Genomic DNA, 21598 nt, shown 5'->3' on the forward strand with positions numbered 1-21598 from the left:
CTCATGTTGCCTAGTTGTCCAGCTCCGCCCTCTCCAGGTGGTCCGGGATGGGCAGCCCAGTGAGGACAGTCAAGCACTTGTTCCACACGTTGAAGACGGGGCACACGGGCTGGGCGAAGGCAATGTCGAATGTGTACAGGTGCTGCGAGGCCACGGCGTCGTAGAAGGTGAGCGAGCCGCTGTCGTAGTCCAGCAGCACTCCCAGGCGCCGCAGGTGGGGCGACGGCTCGATGGGCATCTCCTTGCTGTTGTGGCGCACCACCCAGGTGTTGTTACAGCGGCTCAGCACCCACGAGGATGCGTTCTTCCCCACCCACTCGTGCTTCGGGGCCGACTTGTAGGCGATGCCTACTGCGTACCTAAAAGAGCAGGTAGAAGGTGCTTTGGTTCATAACGTACGTATTCGTAAGATCACTGCAGATGAAAGTTCTTTGCATGGTAAAAAATAGACAAAAATAATGCAATTGCTCCAAGCAACTAAAGCTCTTAGCAACAGGACACAACAGTGACAGTGAAATAAAGGATTCATAATGACTGGAGGTCCCAGAATGGGACAGAAAGGAGAGAAGGTTCAAACGCAGGTTCAAGCGTACAGAGCAGCCTTGCAGTCCCTCTAGTAAGGTAGTTAATTTTAATTACTGTTTAAAAATTCAGCTCTATAAACTGGTATGAAACTGCCACCACACTGTCAAAGTTAATCCGGAAAAAAAAAGACAATACTCATTATTATTGTAAGCCTAACGGACCAAATTATAGTTATATACACCAAGTAATCAGGAAACTGACAACTGAACTGAACATTTGTTGAGTGGAAAAATACATTTTTTAAATTATATTTAAGTTTTTTAAAATTGTATTTGAGACTTTTTTTAAAAAATTTAATTTACACACACACACACACATTTTCAGAACCGCTTGTCCCATACGGGGTCACGGGGAACCGGAGCCTACCCAGTAACACAGGGCGTAAAGCCGGAGGGGGAGGGGACACACCCAGGACGGGACGCCAGTCCGCCGCAAGGCACCCCAAGCGGGACTTGAACCCCAGACCCACCGGAGAGCAGGACTGCGGTCCAACCCACTGCGCCACCGCACCCCCCAAATTTAATTTAATTTAATTTAATTAAAATTTTTAAAAGAGTGTCTTAGGAATAAAACAGAAAATTCTAGCCATTGTAACAAATAGTAAAAAACAGCTCCTGTAAAGTATTAAACACAGTCCACACAATAGCGCCTTCAATGGGTTTTGCGGAGCCTTTTCACATTATTCCTCAACGTCGTGTATGAATCACGTTGCATGACCAACGTATCACGATTCCCATACCATGTGCTTCCACCAATTAGGGCCTCCCAGTAGTGTCGCCCACTGTCGATGTACGCATTTCCCAAGACGCCATAACTGCCCTGGCTGGCGAAGCGGTCCTGTGCATGGCTCTTTTTCGACGATGTTTCGTCTCGCTCCACCGTCAGGTTGTCATGGGAGACCTTCAGCTTCCTATGTGCTGTCTTGGGGTCGAGCCTAAAAGGCTGACCTAAAGTAAGAATAACCACACAATTTTGTGATGAATGTCTATGGAACTTTGGCTATCCACACAACACCTACAACAGTGATCATTGTTAAGAGAACATGATTCACATTTATTAATCTAGCTCACACTTTTTTCCTACAATGTTAATCTACTTACAATTATTTACCCATTTAAACAGCTGGATAACTTTACTGGAGCAATTTATGGTAAGTACCTTGCTCAAGGGTACTACAGCTTGAGGTGGGATTCAAAACTTGTGACCTTTGGGACCAAAAGCTAGAGCGCTAACCACTATGCTACCAGATGACCCGCAATTGTGGTTTGATTGTGGTTTTAAATCCAGTCATAATGCTAATTGTAGGCAGGGTTACAAAACCGTACATACTATGTACAGTCTTAGAACGAAAATGGCTGTGCTCAGTGCTGGTCACAAATAAATGTCACATGTTGTTTGTCAGTAGGCACAAAGGAGACGTGCTCACTGTTGGTCTTCAGCGTGCCGGGCTCGCTGCTGCGGCTCCCCGCCTGGTTGATGGCCTTCACGATGAAAATGTACTTGGTGCCACACTGCAGCCCGTGTACCGTGTAGTGGTTCTGCTTGATGTTGGGCACGATCATCCAGCTGTCGGCCGAGTTGCACAAGCCTGCACGTGCAGAAGGGTGAGTGGACGTGGCGTGAAAGGGAATCAGTCTGATGCCACTGGAGGCGTCAGCAATTGTACGTGAGGTTCACGTTGTTTGCAAGCAGCACGCCAGCTGGGGAGGCTATGTGAAAGGCATCTGTTCATTGGCGCTACACTCACACAGTACTCCTTGCAGCACTATTTGTTAAATTTCCTTTCAAATCAAGAACCTGTGGCCCACTTTGGTTGGCTTATTATTTATTTATACACCTAGGTGACACTTTTATCTGAAGAAAATTACACAGCTTACCATTTAAGAGCGTTACTCATTTATACTGCTGCAGCTGGATATTTTTTGAGGCAACTGAGGATGAGCACTTTGCTAAAGATCACACCAGCAGATGACCTCCAGGGACTAAAACACAGACCATGATCCTTAACCCCTAACTGACCAGACAGCCTCCTCAGGTTTCAACGATTCTTCTTTAGCTCCCTACCCAACGAAATCCGACATTCATTCATCCATACATCCATTATGGAGAACTGTGTGTCAAAGGCATGGTCATGGTGGTCTGGAGCCTATCCTGGAAGCTTACGTAAGGAAAGAGGATACAGCTTAGATGAGACACCAGTTATGGAAATCACACACATTCATACCAAATGTAATGTAGAGAGCGCAGCTTTGGACTCTGAAAGGGACAAAGAAAGACTCAAGGAAGTTGTCCATGATGGACATTTATTGAAACACTAAGACACTGTAAAAAGCATCAGTGGATATCCAAGGAAATAATGCTCTCAAGCCAAGGAACCCCTTTTCCTCAAGGTCCTGCACCTTAAGCCAGCCTTTGATGCCCCCCATCAGGTGACCACACACTTATAGTCCTTGGCAGTCCCCTCTGCGGTTGCACCACTATTTTACATTTCCCATAATTCCTGTTATTTGTGTCTATTTTCAACAAAAATCTGTTCCCGTTACAAGGGTGCGCCTTTCGGTAACGTGGGTCGTAACACTAGCAACTGCTTTTCTTTTTTCCAGAGTACAGTACATTGCAGGACGATTGCTACTGTCTTTTCATTATTAAAACATCCGACTGCTCCATCATTCTATGCTCTTTCCTTATCTGTTGGAAAGTCACAGTGTTAAAGCAGGAGCAAATTCATGTGGCGCGGCGTGATTGAACATGTTTGTCTCTCACAGGGGACGAAGCTATTTAATCAGTTTGTTTGAACTGCAGGGTAGAGAAAGATAAGCAATCTGGACCCCAGAACCATCCATTTCCTCCCAGATTCCCAGATCAGAATCTCCCCGAGGCCTGTAATCAGTCACAGGTTGCAGATAAAGGGATGTTATTAATACGATCTGAAAACTAAATGCAGTAAACCAGTTTAAAGGGGCAGATATGCCATTTTTTGAGATATTATCTTTATACCTTTCAGTTTTGAGAGTTCAAATTAAGATAATTACTCCTTAATTGCATCGCTAACTCTTAAATATCTGAGGAGTGCGGTAGCCTTACTATAGTGTTTTGAGGTGCACTGGTGCTCATCTCCAAATGCAAATCCAAGAAAAGGTTAATTTACTGCTTCTCCAACTTATGACTTTTTACGTTTCAGATGTGTATGCACACCATCTGAACCGCTTGTCCATTATGGGGTTGCAGGGAGCCAGAGCCTAACCTGGCAACACAGGGCATAAGGCAGGAGGGGGGAGGAGACACACCAAGGACAAGATGCCACTTCAAGGCACCCCAAGCAGGACTCAAACCCCCGACCCACTAGAGAGCAGGACCCAGTTCAACCCAGTTCAACCCACTGCACCACTGCACCACCACACCCCCTGTTTCAGATGTATTCAATTTCTATTTGTAAGCTAAAATTTATGCTCCTACAGCTACAATACAGCAGCAGTATATCATTTCAAAAAGCGCATTGCACATTATTTCTTCCATTATGTACAAACATGAAAGCCAATGAGACTGGAAATGATTTGGACTAAATTAGAGTAGGTTAGTGTGGACATTATCACTTGATACTTTTAGAAAAGATATACATTTGGGAAAAGGATATATCATTGCCTGCCTGTTTTTCACCCCAGTACATTCACTTACTGACAACATTGGCCTGTCCGGTGAAAATTGCGTATTGAAGCTCATAGGAGACCACGCTGAACTCGTCGTCCGAAGTCCAGTGCACGGTGATGGTGTCGTACGATGCCGTGCACAGCTCCTCACGGATCCCCGGAGGGTTTGGAGCTGTAAGAGACAAGGTGAAAGACACTTCAACAGGGCTAACGCACATATGTAAAGAGCTGTGATATTTTCAAACTAAAGCATATGGGTATTAAAATATCAGGCCTAATCCAACATTCAGTGGGTATAACATTTATTTCTACATGTGCTGTTATCTGGAAAACACCACTGATCATAGTTGGATATACTTAAAATGGAAATATGTCATTGTTACCAAGAAACGCTGTATAAAATGTTGTATGCCATCATTTTATTATCAGACAAACAACAAATTAATGTACATTGTACCTGTTAAGTAATCCAGACATTCCAGCATCTTCTTCTCTCTGCTGAAGTCCAATGCAAACGTGTCAAATGTGTCATTCAGATTGATTTCAGGTATCAGAACTTGAGATGATGCTGTTGCCATAGAAATCCTGAAATACAAAAAAAAAAATCAATATTTCTGGCTTATATTTGTATGTTTTGCTGCAAAGGGCAAATCCATGACACTGCCTAAGGCTAAGAGAAAGCAACGGCATGAATTTAATCGTTGGAATCAATTTTCTAGGAATGACAACTTACGTAAGTATGGAATACAGCAAATTACTGATATCTATTTACTGAATGTCAAATTAATTGGGCATCTCAGTTGCTCTGTTGGGGGCACGGTGGCGCAGTGGGCTGGGCTGGGTCTTGCTCTCTGGCAAGTCTGGGTTTGACACCCTGTGTTGCTGAGTTAGGCTCTAGCTCGCCGTGACCCTGCTCGGTGTGTGTGAGTTGCTCTGTTGCTTTACTTGTAAAAAAAAAAAAATGGCTTTAAGGTATAACATGAAGGACTTGAATGCACAACTGTTAGGATTAACAGTTTTGAGCCTTAAACTAACCTACAGTTTTCAATATGCTGAAATAAAATCCTCATAATCTGTAAATGTAAGCAGTCGCACGCCAGGCAGCTAGCTAGCAGTGGGGTTCACCTCTCTGTGATGCTTTTGGCTGTTTGCAGGAAGCGGGCATGATCCGTCTCCTTGAGCGTTTGGTCTGCCTGCGTGATGAGTGAGGACGACCTCTCGATGCACTGCTTGCAGTTGGCAATCTGCTGTGCCAGTTTGCGCAGCCTTGCAACCTGAAGGAATTGCACATAGTCTGCTTAAAAGTAGATGCATAAAGTACTGGTCAAAGTCAAATGACAACTTCAGTTTTGTCACTCAGAGCAAGGACATTATTCTCAAGAAGACCCTTTTTCCATTCTTTATAATTTCAATAAATTATGCAAATCATTACATACTTTAACATAAACTAATATGAAATCTTACAGTGGAAATTAATTTATTAATTTATGCATTCATTAATTCATCAGTTGTTGATAACCACTGGTTCTAACGCAGGGTTGTGATGTTCTGGATCCTAACCTGGATGCAGAGGCACCTTTGGCAAAACTCTAGCCCACTGCAGAAATTTTAAAGAAAAATAAAGCAAGGTTCAAAAAAAACAAAGTGCCAACAGCTCTAATATGCTGTGCAGAAATCATTCTTCTAGAAAATTCCACATGAAAAATGAATCAGCACATCTTTCTGGCGAGGTGCCCATGTGAGGTCTTCTCGCTTTGTCGGCAGACCGCAGTCTGGACCTGGTGCGGGACGTGGAGGGAAGTCCAGCACCTTCAATGCTTTGCTTCAGCCGACCAGCTACTTGCCAGCTTTGGGAACCTGTGGTTCCTTGAAGCTCAAGCCCCACCGCAGCACAGCTGGGTGGAGCAGCGGCAAAGCATACGTTGTTTTGGATGAAGGAACTCTCTGCTATATGATTTGGCTTTCCAAACATAATGCTCTAGTAAATCTCTTTACTGCACTGTGGAACACTGAATAACTGAAAGGCTCTCTTGATCTCTCTTCATCCAGGCGAAAAACAGTGGCTCTTTCAAATCACTGCAGCTCTGTGACATTTCCTGTAATCCTTCATGTTTTACAATCAATATTTCACTGGTTCTGGTTCATAATTTTGCTAAAACTGAGATATTAATTAAATTTTAAGCCTGTGAAAGAATTGCACAGTTTGAGTCACCTTAAAGTGAAAGCATTAGCTGAGGACTTTTTTTAATCTTTCAGTTGTATTAAACCACATTTGTGTGGAGAAACAAATTAGGAAAAATGGGGAAAAAAAGAGAGAAAATTTTTTTGAGTATATACTAAGATTTAACTAAACATAATGTTTATTTTAAATGATCACACAAAGGTTAAGAATGATAGATAGAATGACATTTACTTTACTTCTAGTTGTTGTCAGGGTTGATAGAATATTTACTGTCACTGAAATAAAGCATCCTGAATATTGCATTTTATTTTATTTATTTATTTATTTTTCTAGCAAAGAAAAATTATAAACATATCCCATGTTGGGGGGCACGGTGGTGCAGTGGGTTGGACTGGGTCCTGCTCTCTAGAGGGTCTGGGGTTCGAGTCCTGCTTGGGGTGCCTTGTGAGGGACTAGTGTCCTGTCCTGGGTGTGTTCCCCTCCCCCTCCAGCCTTCTGCCCTGTGTTGCCAGGTTGGGCTCTGGCTCCCTGCGGCCCCGTATGGGACAAGTGGTTCAGACGCTCTGTTTGTGCGTATATTCCATGTTTAAAATTGGGGGGGGGAGCAGTGCAGTGGGTTTGGCCGGGGCCTGCTCTCTGGTCCTGCTTGGGGTGCCTTGCGACAGACTGGGTGTCCCCCCTCCCCGTCCAGCCTTGCGCCCTGTGTTGCTGGCTTAGGTTCCGGCTAGTCGCAACCCCCCTCGGGACAAGCGGTTTCAGTCGATGTGTGTTTAAAACGGCAGAACCAACATGTTTTACGTTGAAGCGTCATTTAATAAATGTGGCTTTACAAGGTTTGAATGTGATTAATTAGCTTCTCAGTCAAGAAGAATATTTGCAGGCTCAGTTAAAACAAAAGTGGGAATTAACGGGATACGTCAGGATCGGGATTAGACAGGACTGAGATAATTTAATGTGTCAGCCATAATACCAGCACTTCATACTAACAATAAACTACTGCATTGCACATATGTCATATATTAGAGCAGACATGAGTTGGAAAATATTCTTTCCTACGGTCTTCCTCAATTGGAAGAATATCTGAGGAAATGCATACTGCAAGTAGTAAAATCCAAAGGAAATTAAGAGCTTGGATTACTCTTAACATATGGGGAAAGCCATTTAAAACCAACATGGAGGGATCACTTTAGTCACACCATTGTGTAATTGACCACAGTACATAAATATGACTTAGATGTGATGCTTTGCAAATGTATTTACTCATAAGGAAAAAATTAAAATCAACTTTACAGCCTTGAAATATTAACGGTAAGAAATAAATCTGAAAATTTGTAGGTGTGTTAAAAGGGTGCTTTGTGGTGCGGCGAGCTTGGCCGGGTCCTGTTCTCTGGTGGGTCTGGGGTTTGAGTCCTACTTGGGGTGCCTTGCAATTGACTGACATCCCGTCCTGGGTGTGTCCCCTCCCCCTCCAGCCTTACGCCCTGTGTTTCTGGGTTAGGCTCCAGTTCACCACGACCCTGTTTGGGACAAGCGGCTTCAGCCAGTGTGTGTATGTATGTATGTATGTATGTATGTATGTATGTGTGTTAACCAGACATGTATGTTATTTTATTACCATGTGTATAATATATTTTGCATGTATCATAACGATAGAAGTCACAAGGCCCCTGCTAAGAAAATCCAAAATCTTTTGTTGGGCAGGCATCTGGACATTATTCCCAATTAACCCCCAGTCTTTTTCTCCCTAGTAAAGTGTAAATGTTACTTTTACATAACAAATTAAGTCTTGCTGTCTGAGTAAATAGCTGCTTTTTAACCTCTCTTTTGCCTCCAGAGGCATATGTGGAACAGCCACGCATATTAAACCAGCACAGTTCTGCCCCACTGGATGCTCAAGGCATTTAGCCCAAGGGGGGAGAGGAATAAAAACAAGTTCTCACATGTGAGCACCCAGCATGGAGGGAGGGGGATCCATCTGCTCAGAACACTAACCAAAATAAGACCTTATTCAATGAAGATATGCAGAGAAGGCTTATGAATATTAAGCTGCAGACAACATCTAGTTATTTCTGGCCCAAAGTTACCAAGGGCAATACAGTCAAAGCAATGAAACAAGGTCAGAGGACTGAAATGGAGCAGCACAGCTGCATTTTAACAGTTCAAGACACTAAATTACAGGGACTGATAATACGAGAATTGATTTACTTCTATCCAAATTGCAGTGTTTTGTCAGATCATTTCTAAAACATTATGCTTCCGACGTGGAAAATCATTTCAGGGTAATCAGTGTAAAAATACAATTATTACTTCTGGATATTTAACAAAGCGACTATCGTCCTATCGCTGCCCATTAAGAGATCCATTAACACTTACACCAGTGTCTTCCATATATGTTTCATGCTTCTATTGAGGAAATTGTTACCATTTAATTAACAAATAGCTTGCATACTAGTCAAGGGCATGAGGACGGCAGGTCTAGAAAGAAAAAACTTGTCAGCTATGAACATGGCCCCTCTTTGGTCTCTCCTAAAATCATCAGACCAGCTGCTTAAGGAGACCTTGATGATTAGGCTTCAGTTCCCAGCAGCTGGTCATCACTACTCTGTTAAGGCAGAGACAGGGATGTCGTCCCTCACAGAAAATCCCACCCTTTGTCAGGACTGCACTGCCCATCAGATTACAACATAAATAGCACATTATATATTCATAAGCAACCTGAACTGACACAGTACCTTGCCTTCTTTTATTTTCGTTCCAATAATTTGCCTCCTTTGCTGAATGATATCAATCAGCATATCACATTCTTCAATCAACTTGCCCTCTTGTCGTGATGCATTCACCTAGAAGAAAAAAGAATTACAGTGATATCTGAAATAGTGAAAAAAAGTACCAATACAAATTGTGTCATAATTTTGTGGGATAATGTTTAATTCCAAATGATTTGGTCATATAATACTGTAAGTGCACAATAGACAAAATAACATCATAGCATAATATTTTTCAGTTTAAAAACATGAATGACAGAAGATAAGAGTAGCTATGGATACCCAAGTCATAACCAAACCAAACATCCAGACACTCTAGAAGCTCCAGACTGAAGTAAGATGATCAGTCAAAGTCACACGTTCCGTGTCTGGTTTCACTCATTACCTAAGTTCAAATGTTTAATTCTGGTATGTGACAAAAAACCAGCAGGCCAAAACATCCTTCATGGGGGGTAGGGGGAAAAGTACAAAGTTTAACCTGATTTTAATCAGTAAAACCTAGGAAAGACTTAACTTTTTAAAAATCTTAAAATGCATCAATAAAGTATTTGATATCTTTGCAGTATACCAATAATTAATTCCACTTTTTCTTTAAAATTAAACCTAAGTTGTGTCAGATCCTACCCTGAAAATTCAGTTTTGCATGAAGACAGCACACATGGAAAAATTCTTTGCCAGTACAAGAAAGAAAGCCCTCAAGTGAGACCAGGCTGAGCATATGCACTATTCAGCTTCATTTTAAAGAGCTGAACTCTGAAGTACTGGGTCTTTGTTCCCACAATGGTTCTTGAACACAAAATACGCATAGCTACAGAATCAAAAAAGTAAATAAAATGTGTGATTAATGCATCACACGCAGGTTAAGGTAACACAATTACTTTAATTTCATGCCAGAGCTACAATAATGAATTGTAACATTCATAGTTTTCATCGTCACCATACAGTTTCAATAAAGCTTAAAAGGAAACAGCTAATAAAAAAAAGTCTTAAACTGAAAATATTTAATAATTATTTTATAGTTACCTCACATGATATTCACCTCAGCATGACTCAATCAGCACGAGCCAAATAACAAATATAAAGGCTTTCATATGCCTTTTTTACTGATGAGTACTTCCATTTTTTAGACAAAGAGACAGGCTAATGTGAAGATTTTAATTCATCATCCCATGCCAATTTCAATGGGCATCACATGGAAAGAGACGAGCACAGCCATCACATACAGATGTGGAGACACACGGTCAATGTGGTCATCTTACCTCCACATGTTGGCATGTTTGGATCAACTTGCCCATGAGCGCCTCCAGTTCATTGTTCCTCTTAATTAAATTGCTGAGGTTTGCATCCAGTCCTTGCTACAAAAACAGGGAACAGACAGGTATACATGTCAGTCAAAAGAAGGCACCTGATCAAACCATTTAGTTTTCATAAATCAGAGAAACCAATGTGGAAAAAAAAGAATACCGAAGAACCTGCAATCATGGTTGTGTTGGAAATGATGGGAAGGAGGAAAAACAGATATCTACTGTAGCTCAGCAGGCTTGTCATGACTCAGTTATCATCAGCCACTAACCTCCCACTCTGGCTGACACTGTGCCATCCTATTAGCCGAGGGATGTGATGTCTCTAATTTTGAAAAATTAAGCCATGCATAAAGTTGTCTACTAAAGCATCGGACACCAAGTCTTCAATGTGCTCCTACATCACAGGAAAAACACTGCAGCAGATGCCTATGCTTACATTTCGTGCCTGAACAGATGCTACTATTGCAGAAAACATAGTAAAGTGGTACTCCTCTGCACTGCTGAAAGTATTAAGTTGGACAAGTAAATTAAATTACATCATAGGCACACATAGTTAACAAGGAATAGAAGTTTAATACTTTCAAACTTCCCTTCTAGCAATGGGAAACAAAAATGTAAAAACGTACTCTATACATAAAGATATCAGAATAATATTCTTACAGGGGTTTGAAACTCAGGATGTTGGTGATAACTGCGTTGATGGTAACTGAGGTGAGTTTTTTCAAAAATTGTCTAAAGTATATTTTTTATGTATTACATAAACTAAAACTGTAAGCTGCTGCTACGGCATAAACACCACCGAAAAACATCCATACAATTTGATTTCATTTAAAAATTTCTGCTAAGAACATATATTTACTTATGTCATGTTTCTCTGCAAAGCAACTTATAATAATTTTCCCATTTATACAGGTGGGTAATTTTTACTACTACAATTCAGGATAAGTATCTCAATCAAGGGTGCTACAACAAGAGGTAGGAGTCAAACCCAGGTCCATCAAGTTCAAAGTAGCAGCTCTAACCACTATGCCACCTACTGCCTCAGCTCTTAACACCACACTAATATCACACTTGTGATGTGTGAATTCAAACCAGGGAAAGAACATCAATAACCAAAGCCCTGGGACTGCATTGGTCCCAGTCCCCGTGGCGATAGCTGGCAAGGCGTTTGAGATATGAGGTGAAATGCTCCTACAGATGAGGGCTTCCTGTATGGTGACTGCAGTAAGCGGTCTGCCACCAGCCCGTGTCAGTGTACACATGGCCCACTTTTATCCTGGTGCCCTTACACAATCATTTATTCATGGCGGAGCTGCGCTGGGGAAAGCCATTAGAAGAGCTCTGCAGAAGGTGTGCAGGGGGTCGAGGTGGCAGGAGGTGATTTCAGCTGACATTTAGTGGGCCTGTGCCTGCAGTGGCACTTGCGTGAAACAGGGACATGGGCTTCCGTGAGCCTTGCGAGCTCGCCGCTATCTGATACGTTTACACTGATGTTCTGTAGAAAATTTGGAAAAAGATATTTTTATTCTATAATTAAATAAAAAAAAAACTAACATGAAGACTTTTTATTTATGTTTTTTAAAAGGTGTATATAATTTTCAAGTTTCAAATTTGTATAATAATTTATATAGTAATTTAAGATTACTACTACTACTTCTACTACTAATAATAATAATAATAATAATAATATTTCTGTGAAATACCCTTATATTACATACATGCAGCCTCTATTTACTGTGACATGAGACATGACATGTGTTAATAAAAGCACAGGGAACTTGCCCTATATACATAATTAATAACGCTATTAATATTAGATGAGTCTATCCTGTCACATTAACTTTAGTATAAACACATGACTGATGAATGATATGTAACTGAGATTAAATTTGTAAAGCTACAAACACACAGTAATGGTTCCAATTGCTTTTCTGAACTCTATAAATGTGAGGATCTTAATATTTTTACATCTTCAGAATCAAAATTCTTTAGTTGTTTTCTTGTGATTTTCTGTGCACTTCTTTAAAAGCTGTGTCTACATGAAGTGAAGCAATTAAACTTATATGTAATATGTGCGATCTCTACATATATAGCATCCAGATATTTCACAGGACTTGTGTTTGACTAAATGTGTCGATCTTTTAGTTGAACTGTTGTTAGCCTATCTCTAATCACTAATACTACCTGGTGAACACTCATAAATTTCCCATTGATTCCAACCCCAAAATGCAATTCAGGTTCTGGCAGAGCCACTGAATCTGTTCAACATGCATGCCTTCATGATGTAATAATGATGAAACAATATTAAATTTTATTTTTGCACTGTTTTAAAATATAAAATTAGTTTATAAATTGTGTCATGGAATTTACATTTACATTTATTCATTTAGCAGATGCTCTTCTCCAAAGCGACGTACATTTCATAGAAAATACAATGTGTTCATGGCATTAGCAGAGAGACATGGATGCAGACTTTTGATTCTTAAGTGCAGTTAGTTTGTTTCTTTCCACCACATTAACCAATGTTCATCACAGAAGTAGCTGCATGAAACTTTTTTCCGAATATCAACGATTCCTTCCTAGTGTTTTTTTTGTATATATACAAACATTTACGTTAATTTCCCACATACGTATATAATAAACACTGAAGGTACGCAAACAGTTTTAAATTATGCTAGAAAATGTATTGAAAATATAAAATATATTTCACATATAAGTTTTATATATAAAAATTATATATATATATATATATATATATATATATATATAATTTGTTATATCTAAATGAAGATTCCCACAAAATCCAAACACAGCAGTAATTTTTTAACACAACTTGTATTGCTGCTGAAACACAGCCTAGAAAACTACAAAAAAAAAAAAAAAACAAAAAAAAAACAAAAAAAACCCTTACTCTAATGTCAAAAATGCCCACAAGGTTCTACTTCACGTTGCGCTTTGTAGGACACGCAAATACAGATATCTTCCCTTGGAAATGTAAGCAAAGGAGGGATAGGAAAATACTTTTTTTTTACATCTCAGCGAGATTGCTTTCTTGCTCATGACATATACTACACCAGAAAGAAGTACAAAGAGCAGTTTCTGAAATTTAGCAGAACTTCCCACTTTTTCCCTGAACTCATTTGCTGAAGCCGCTGTTCTGCTTCCTCTCAGAGATGCAAGTGGGTTTGCACATAGTACGTAGCACATAGCTTCTTTGCGGATTTCCTATAGAGCTAAACATGTTATAAAACTGAGCATTTGTGCATTTTATGCAAAAAAAAAAAAAAAATTTCATGCCATTGAAATTTTACATTGAACATGAGAGGAATAATTGAATTCTATAATGACTTCTTAGCTGGAGCACTCAGGCTGATCCGATTCCGGATCAGAGCCGCTGTGTGATTCTGGATCAGAGTCACTTTGTTCAGAACAGCATTACACCAGAGTTAGCAGCCAACGACACAGCAGTATTTCTCCACCGCTGTCTTGGACATTGTGCTGACAGAAGTACTTTTTTGTTACTCTGGGATAAGGGTATTTCTTAGGAATCAGCCTTTTATTCCATTCGCATCGGCTGATCAATCATCAAGTAATTTCTAATAAAGAATACACATTTTCAGAACTGCTTGTCCCATATGGGGTCACGGGGAACCGGAGCCTACCCAGCAACACAGGGCGTAAGGCCGGAGGGGGAGGGGACACACCCAGGACGGGACGCCAGTCCGTCGCAAGGCACCCCAAGCGGGACTTGAACCCCAGACCCACCGGAGAGCAGGACTGTGGTCCAACCCACTGCGCCACCACACTTAAGGAATACATAAAACATTTAATAATACTGAAAGGTTTGATCTATGAGGCTGTTCTTTTGTTGTGGGATCTCTAACCCTCATACTGATCCCTGTGAACCAGCAGCTCCCCTAAACTCACTAATGTCCTCTGTACCAAAGAGGGGGACCATGCATCTACTGAATAGAACATATTGTTCACATGTATCAAGTGGATAGAGAAAAAGACTTCCCTTTGCTTTCAGAGTTAATGTGTTGTTCTCCGAGATGTACGTCGTTTTGGATAAAAGCACCTGCTAAATGAATAAATGTAAATGTGGGGAGGATTTGTATTTTCTATTTCTCTTATACAATCCCCTGCATTGGATTCAGATATTCAAAACCAAGTGCTGATACCCAAAATAACAAAGCCGTGTGATTAGAGACTGAAAAACAGGAAAACAGAGGGCCTATTTGATCATGAGGAATTCTAATAGACAGTCACAGACTTTACTTACAGCTAATGGATCAGAATGAAATACAGTTCACCTCCTGCGAGTCAGATCCAAAAGCCACACCTTTCCAATGAATATCAAGCTGTCGTACTGTCAAAGTGCAAACCGTGACTTCAGACACTTGGCGTAAGAATTAAAAATGCAAATAAAGTTAAAGTATTACGGAATCATTTACGGCTCTATGATCTGTTCCCATTTTATTCCTTCACCTCTCTAGAACTACAGACAACATAAATCTGGCCAAGGAATATAAATAGAATATGATTTCAATGGAAGCCCAGAACCCACAACAATAGTGTCAAATGGAAATGACAATTCAGATTCTACGCTTTTTAGTTATGCCGCATCATGGTTAAGACAATGTCATAGAGCTTAATAACATTTCTGTGCATTTCAGCGAATAAGAATGATGCTCCCAGGCTGCAAAATTACACTGCACCTGTAAATATGAAGAAAAGCAGACTACCCACACAGTATGCACTATTCTATAATCGTGTTATTTCATTTCTGAAATGGATAATAAAACCGGCACATATTAAGTATACAGTATGTATATCTTTAAAACTTGAAGAAAAGAATACTGAAAAATGTGATGTCATCAGATGTTTTTGTGAGTCTCAGTGAGTCTCAACCCAGCGCACTGTACATTAGTAGCGTCGCTCCAGGCTTCGCAATGGAGCCCCGCAGACGGGCTGCTGGCCCAGCCTGCTGTTAATGCAGTATCGCGATGCAAGGACAAAGCATCCTATTCATATTCACTTCACAGCATCAGGCAAACGCCGTGACATTCACAAAGGCATCTGACAATCAACCGAGAGGCGTATACATTTTTACGCCGACACAGGGCACGACTCTCTCACTCGGCCATCTCTGCGAACATCTCCTCAGATTTAACCTTTTCTCTCTGATTGTAACTTTCGTTATTGGGATTCATGAAGTGACGGATGCAGCGGCAGGGATTCGGATCCAAGCCACGCTCTAGAGTCAGGACAGCAAGAAACCCCAAGTGGTGTGTCCAAATAAGCCCGAGAAAGGAAGGGGCTGGCACCACGTGTGAGTTAGTTTAGACAGAGCAGGAGTTAGAATTTGGTGGTAAGCCATTGCGATGTCATTCTTTGCCTTCAGAGCTCTGCAGTTTGTATTACTGTGTCCAAGCTAAATAAACTTGCTAGATGGAGTGGAACTAAAATCCTCAGCCCATTATTATGAGCGCAGGACTCCGTACAGTGGAATTCACGGATGTCAGATACCGCATAACCTGTGATCACCCGCTTTTATAAACCGTTGAGTTCAAAGCTGAACCTCCATGGAGGTCAGACGACCCACTGACCTGAAACCTCACTTCAAACTGTCCGACCAAAAAAACAGCAGACAGGGCATCGTCCCATACCGGACGTGTTTGTGACCTGGAAGGAAGCAAGTCTTTCCAAAGACAATGTGTGCAAAAAGCTCAAGGGCAGTCTTTACACGTACAATAATGTGGGGGGAACAAAGCTTTTCCTGGGCAGCTTCAACAGACAATGCTGATTTATCGAGGCTACTATACTGAGCAAGTTGTTGTTATTGTGTTACGGAACTCATGTCTTTATTGAAGAGCATGGACGTGGTACTGGAGCAATTCAGGGTAATTTCCTCATTCAAGGCTAACATGGGAGGCTCTTGTCACACTATCAAACAATGTCCTTAACAATCTGTCACTCTGCTGCGCCATAAGTTAAATAATTGCACATTGTGAATTTATTACAATGCATTATTTAAGCTGCATAGTCAATATTTTAGTTTCTTTACATTCTGAGTGGTTCATGTTTAAGCAGGGACTTGCAAAAATGCTGGTATCCAGAGAGGTTCATGGGTAAATCAAACACAGTGAAATGTGGTAAAATTGGGTGAAAACTATATTGAAATGAATGACCTTTTTCACAGTGTCCTGTGAATTCTGTTCATTCTGAAAAAGTACCAAACCAAGGAGAGCAATGACATGCTGCAACTTGGCAGGATGAAAGAGAAATGGGCAAAAAGAAGTTAAAAATATGAAATAAAGCATTTTAAGTGCTATTAATTTTGTATCGTACATGGGTTTAAATTGTGAGCGACTTTCATCTCCATGTCAAAGATCTTTCTTCAAGCCTCAATTTTCATTACTAATTAAGGAGGCAGTGATGTTGCAGCTCCTATTATTTAAAACATTAAAAGTTTAAGTGACAAAGTGAGAGTCGTGGGTTTAAACCGAATCTTAGAAATGTCTTAGAAGAGTTTTACACACATGAGAATAAACTGAAATGTAAATACAGTTACAAACATACATACAGAAAGACATATATACACACCCTCCCAATGAAGAGGCATGAAAATTATTTTAAAAATAGTCAGATATGCTATTCTCTTTGTGCACACAAACGGGTTGTCGGTTCTAGCTCCGCTGTGGTGGAACATCCCCCCCCCCCCACACACACACACACACTCAGAACTGCTGAATCTCTGTCCACATTTAAAAAGGATCTTAAAACTCACCTCTTCCAGACTCACTTCACCCATGAGCTCTTAGGTTCATGTAAGGTGTAAATGTTCATGCACTATAACTTTAACATGATGCCCGGATAAACATTTACTTAGCTACTCCTGTAATGCACCATAAATGTTTATATGTATCTCCAAAAAAAAAAAATTAAGGGAAGGTGATCAGGAATCATGGATATTCAGATAAAGTTTCATGCAACTACACGTGTGATGAACATTGGTTCATATGGTGGAAAGAAACAAACTGCACTTAAGAATCACGCCTCTGCATCTAAGTGTCTCTTTCTGCTAATGGAATGAACATATTGTATTTCCTATGAGATGTATGTTGCTTTGGAGAAAAGCATCTGCTGAATTAATAAATGTAAATGTAAATGCATACAAAAGAATGATTTAAGATCTTTTCTTTACAGAAAGCATATTTTTCATTAGAATTTGAAAATTAATGAAAATCAGCACCTTAAAAAAAAAAAAAATTGTATTAACATACGGACTAAATAAAATTACATAATATATTTTGGAGTTCTACTGAAAGGAAATGAAAAATAGTCTGGTCTTTGGAGGCTACTAATGACTGCATTTGCATCCAATTTTGAAAGAAAATCTATTGAACTCTCCACAAGAAATCATTTAAATAGGTAAAATCCTGCACTTGTTAGATTGCCAAAAGTTATATGCAGTGCAGGAAATTGCTCCAGACAAGTAAAAGCCATCCATCCACGCATAAAGGCACATAGTATGTCCATTCTTTCTTCTGACCACCCATTATCAATAACGGCTTGTCCAATACAGGGTTATGGTGGTCCAGAGTGTATGCCAGAAGCACAGGGCACGAGGCAGGGACTGGACAAAAGACTATTGCAGGGGAAACACACACTCATTCACTCACTCACACATACACAGACTTAGAGAACTTCAGTATACACATCTTTGGACAGTGAGAGGGAAGCAGAGCATCTGGAAGAAACACAAACATGAGGAGAGCATGCAAACCAAACATAGATAGAACTAGGTTAGAACCCACAGCCCGGGTCAAGTGATGCACCATGGCACTTAACTCATGTGAATGGCAGCCAGTGCATGACCCCAGCGACCCCTGAGTGAAACATCATGTGTCGTTGTTAGTGAGAAAGCACTGGCACAGGGAGATGATCGTGTAGACAAAGGGCCTGAACCCACACTCTAATACCAACAATTCGGGATGACATGTTGGACCACAGAGGAGTAAGGACATTCGAAGATTCTTCGCTTACTTTGTGCCAGAGGTTACTCAGCCTAATATCGTTTAATATTTCTCCCCTATGGTGCTGTTCTCAGCAACCCGTCAGCACTCAGCAAAATATGAAGCCTGCAAGAGGACTAAAACCTCATAATTTAGAGTGTGAAAATCAATTGAACACTATTAACGGTTTCTAATATTAGAAAGACAAGGGTGACAGATGGGTTTTTATTTTCTAGTTTCAGAGAGCAGGCAGAGGGCTAAGACAGAGCTATCGTATAAACTGGCGTAAGGCATACAAACAAACTTGAACGAGGTTCGTTCATGCAAAGCAAGATAACAGGAAATTTTAATTTTCCATTTGAGATAAAAAAAGCTGGGAAAGGCTATGAGTGTTGAATATTTTCTTTTAACATTATCTCAAACTGATGAGTCTGTTGAAGTTTTACAGTCATTGGTGTGGTGTGTGACATACACAGCTCAGTAAACACATGAGTGATTGTACCTCAGTCTCTGCTGATGCTATGTTGTTTTAATAGTATTGATGAAACAGCAAAGGTTGATTTTTTTTCCAACTCTTAAAAAAACAGGTATATTATATACATGGGTCGAAAAAGTGACGTCAACTATGGGATTTTTTAGCTAATAGGAAGTTTTAATATTTAATGTGTAGAACACATTTTTGCAAAAAAGTGTGGAAAAAGCTATGTGTGAATAACTACACTCCATGATTCAGTAGTTTGTAGAACCACCTTCAGCTGCAATAAGTTGAAGCAATCATTTTCTGTCATATTGTTTTGGAGGAATTCTGGCACACTCTTCTTTACAACATTGCTTCAGTGCATTGACGTTTGAAATTATTCGTCTATGCACAGCTCGCCGAAGGTCCCAGCACAGCATCCCATAAGGGTTGAGGTCTGGACTTTGACTTAGCCATTCCAAGATCTTCATTCTTTTGCTTTTCAGCTATTCAGTTGCAGATTTGCCGGTGTAAATTTTCTTGGGATCACTATCCCGTTGCATGACTCAATTTTGGCCAAGCTTTAGATGTTGGACAGATGGCCTCACATTTGTCTCTAGAATACTTTGGTATGAGGAGGAATTCATGGTCGACTTGATGACTGCAACATGCCCAAGACCTATAACTGCAAAACAAGGCCAAATCATCACACCTCCATCACCACTTAGGTCTCGTTCACTCAAAGAGCATTGTTTCTGAAGTCTTGTGGTTTGTTCAGATGCAGCTTTGCAAACCTCTGCCTCAATGTTCTTTTTGGAGACAAGGGGCTTTCTCCAGGCTACCCTCCCGCGAAAGCCGTAATTGTTCAGTCTTTATCTGATCGTGCTATCGTGAACTTGAACATCTAACATGTTAAACACGGCCTGTGGATCTCTAGATATAACTTTCTCTGATCAATATACAGTCTGGTTTTAGGGTGAATTTTTTGGGAGATGGGCTTCTGGGAAGACTGACAACTGTCTTGGTTAAATCTGTATACTTACAGAAATTGGTGAGGACCAGATAATCTCCATGTATGCCCTGGCATGTATATGGTCATGTGTCATATGGTCAATGTGGTAATATTTATGTTAATATTTTAAAATATAGCTTCCTGACTATATAAGTGTATACAAAACAAATACAAAGAATCATATGCTGCAAATAAAGACTATCATAAGGGATTTACATCGGACCCATAGAATTTTGTGCAATACACACATCAGAACTTGAGTGATTTGCTTATTTTCCTCGGTAAGGTTAAATAATTTAGCAAAAACAAACCGTCTAGTCCTTTCTTCCCTGCAATATTTCCTCCTTCAGGAATCTGACTTCATTACATCAGGAAATCTTCTCTTGGCAAACTGGGATTTTTAGTGAAGAGTTCAGTGGCTGAAGTCATATGGATATATTTTGGTACAGCATTCATTATATCTACAATTTGCATTTGGCCAAGCAGAGCTGTATAACATTTGGTTAGGTCTAGGTTAATCTAGCTCTAAATATCTTACATTCTGGACATTCAAATTCACTTGAGAAAAGCATAAATGGCGAAAACAGTGCATACTGCCGAAACTTCAAGCAAGCTTATTTTATTCCCCCAATTTGTATATAACTCCTCTCAAATGTATATTGACAATATGTTTGTTCCCCAGAACAGAAACACACACACACAATTATGTACAGTATGTGTGTTTGTGGCAGAACACAAGATGATTTAAGGATCAGAATAGGCTATACAGAGAAATTATTGGTTTGGTTTGGCAAGTAGGCAACGTAGGGGAGGTTTGTTCAAGTCTTGCATCTGTTTTAGATCCCATCCAAAAAAACACAATGCTTAATTTGTACAGTTTGACCCCTGATTAAGTGGCACTCGTACAACCGAACAGAATTAGTGTGTGAAAATACTGCTATTGTGTGCAGCTGTGTTTTGAGTAAACTGCCATTCAGTAATACGCGCTCAATTTGTCCCAGGAGGTTTGAGGAGCTGACACAGGCTCTCATCAGCACAGGGCCTGTTGGCACAACACAAGCCCAAAGACACTGACGTAGTTCTCTTTGACAAGGCTTCGTTCATGGTTAAGTGGGTCAGAATCCACACCCACCTGTCCTGTTGTGCTCACCAAGAGGCTCTCACACAAAGGTTAACGAATTAAAATCAATCAAGAGAAAACTGTTAGCGCTACTTAACCTGAAACTTCGGGATAGTTTGAGAATCATTAAAGAGCCATTATGGATAATTAAGGCTAATGGTTGAACGCTCCACATGGACTGTATATAGCAGTGTATGTTGAAGCCCATTAAAACAATTTTCATTGCCTGAGACTGATAAAGTGCTTTGGGTGAGTGTAATATTTTTTCTGTACATTCAGCTGAGTCCTAGCAGCGTATTTTGGTTGGACGTTTACGAGCATTCCTGTTGGGAATGCAAGTTCCACATAAGCACAATATCAGACACACAACGTACTTCCCTCTTTTACAAGTGAACTTATGGCGATAAATTATTTCAAACAGAAAGCAAGTGATTTCAAACCCTTTGAAAAAGAAGTAGTAAATGTGTGCTTGCTTATTACAATACCATTAAACATTTTATTGTACATA

At 40.3% G+C, this 21598-nt stretch overlaps 1 protein-coding gene across 2 annotated transcripts in view; it reads right to left on the reverse strand.

Annotated features, from left to right (window-relative positions):
- Positions 1-10: 10 nt before the first annotated feature.
- Positions 11-21598, reverse strand: part of LOC108942215 (E3 ubiquitin-protein ligase Midline-1-like) — a 77319-nt gene continuing 55731 nt past the window's right edge. For both annotated transcript variants that reach the window (XM_018765373.2, XM_018765380.2), the window contains exons 3-10: positions 10439-10534; positions 9147-9254; positions 5358-5506; positions 4690-4817; positions 4261-4404; positions 2012-2173; positions 1325-1532; positions 11-359 (exon numbers count right to left, since the gene is read on the reverse strand). In XM_018765373.2, the coding sequence (XP_018620889.1) occupies positions 11-359; positions 1325-1532; positions 2012-2173; positions 4261-4404; positions 4690-4817; positions 5358-5506; positions 9147-9254; positions 10439-10534 (1344 nt within the window). The remainder of the gene's footprint in view (positions 360-1324; positions 1533-2011; positions 2174-4260; positions 4405-4689; positions 4818-5357; positions 5507-9146; positions 9255-10438; positions 10535-21598) is intronic.

Source organism: Scleropages formosus, chromosome 14, assembly GCF_900964775.1.
Source record: "Scleropages formosus chromosome 14, fSclFor1.1, whole genome shotgun sequence".
NCBI classification, from domain to species: Eukaryota; Metazoa; Chordata; class Actinopteri; order Osteoglossiformes; family Osteoglossidae; genus Scleropages; species Scleropages formosus.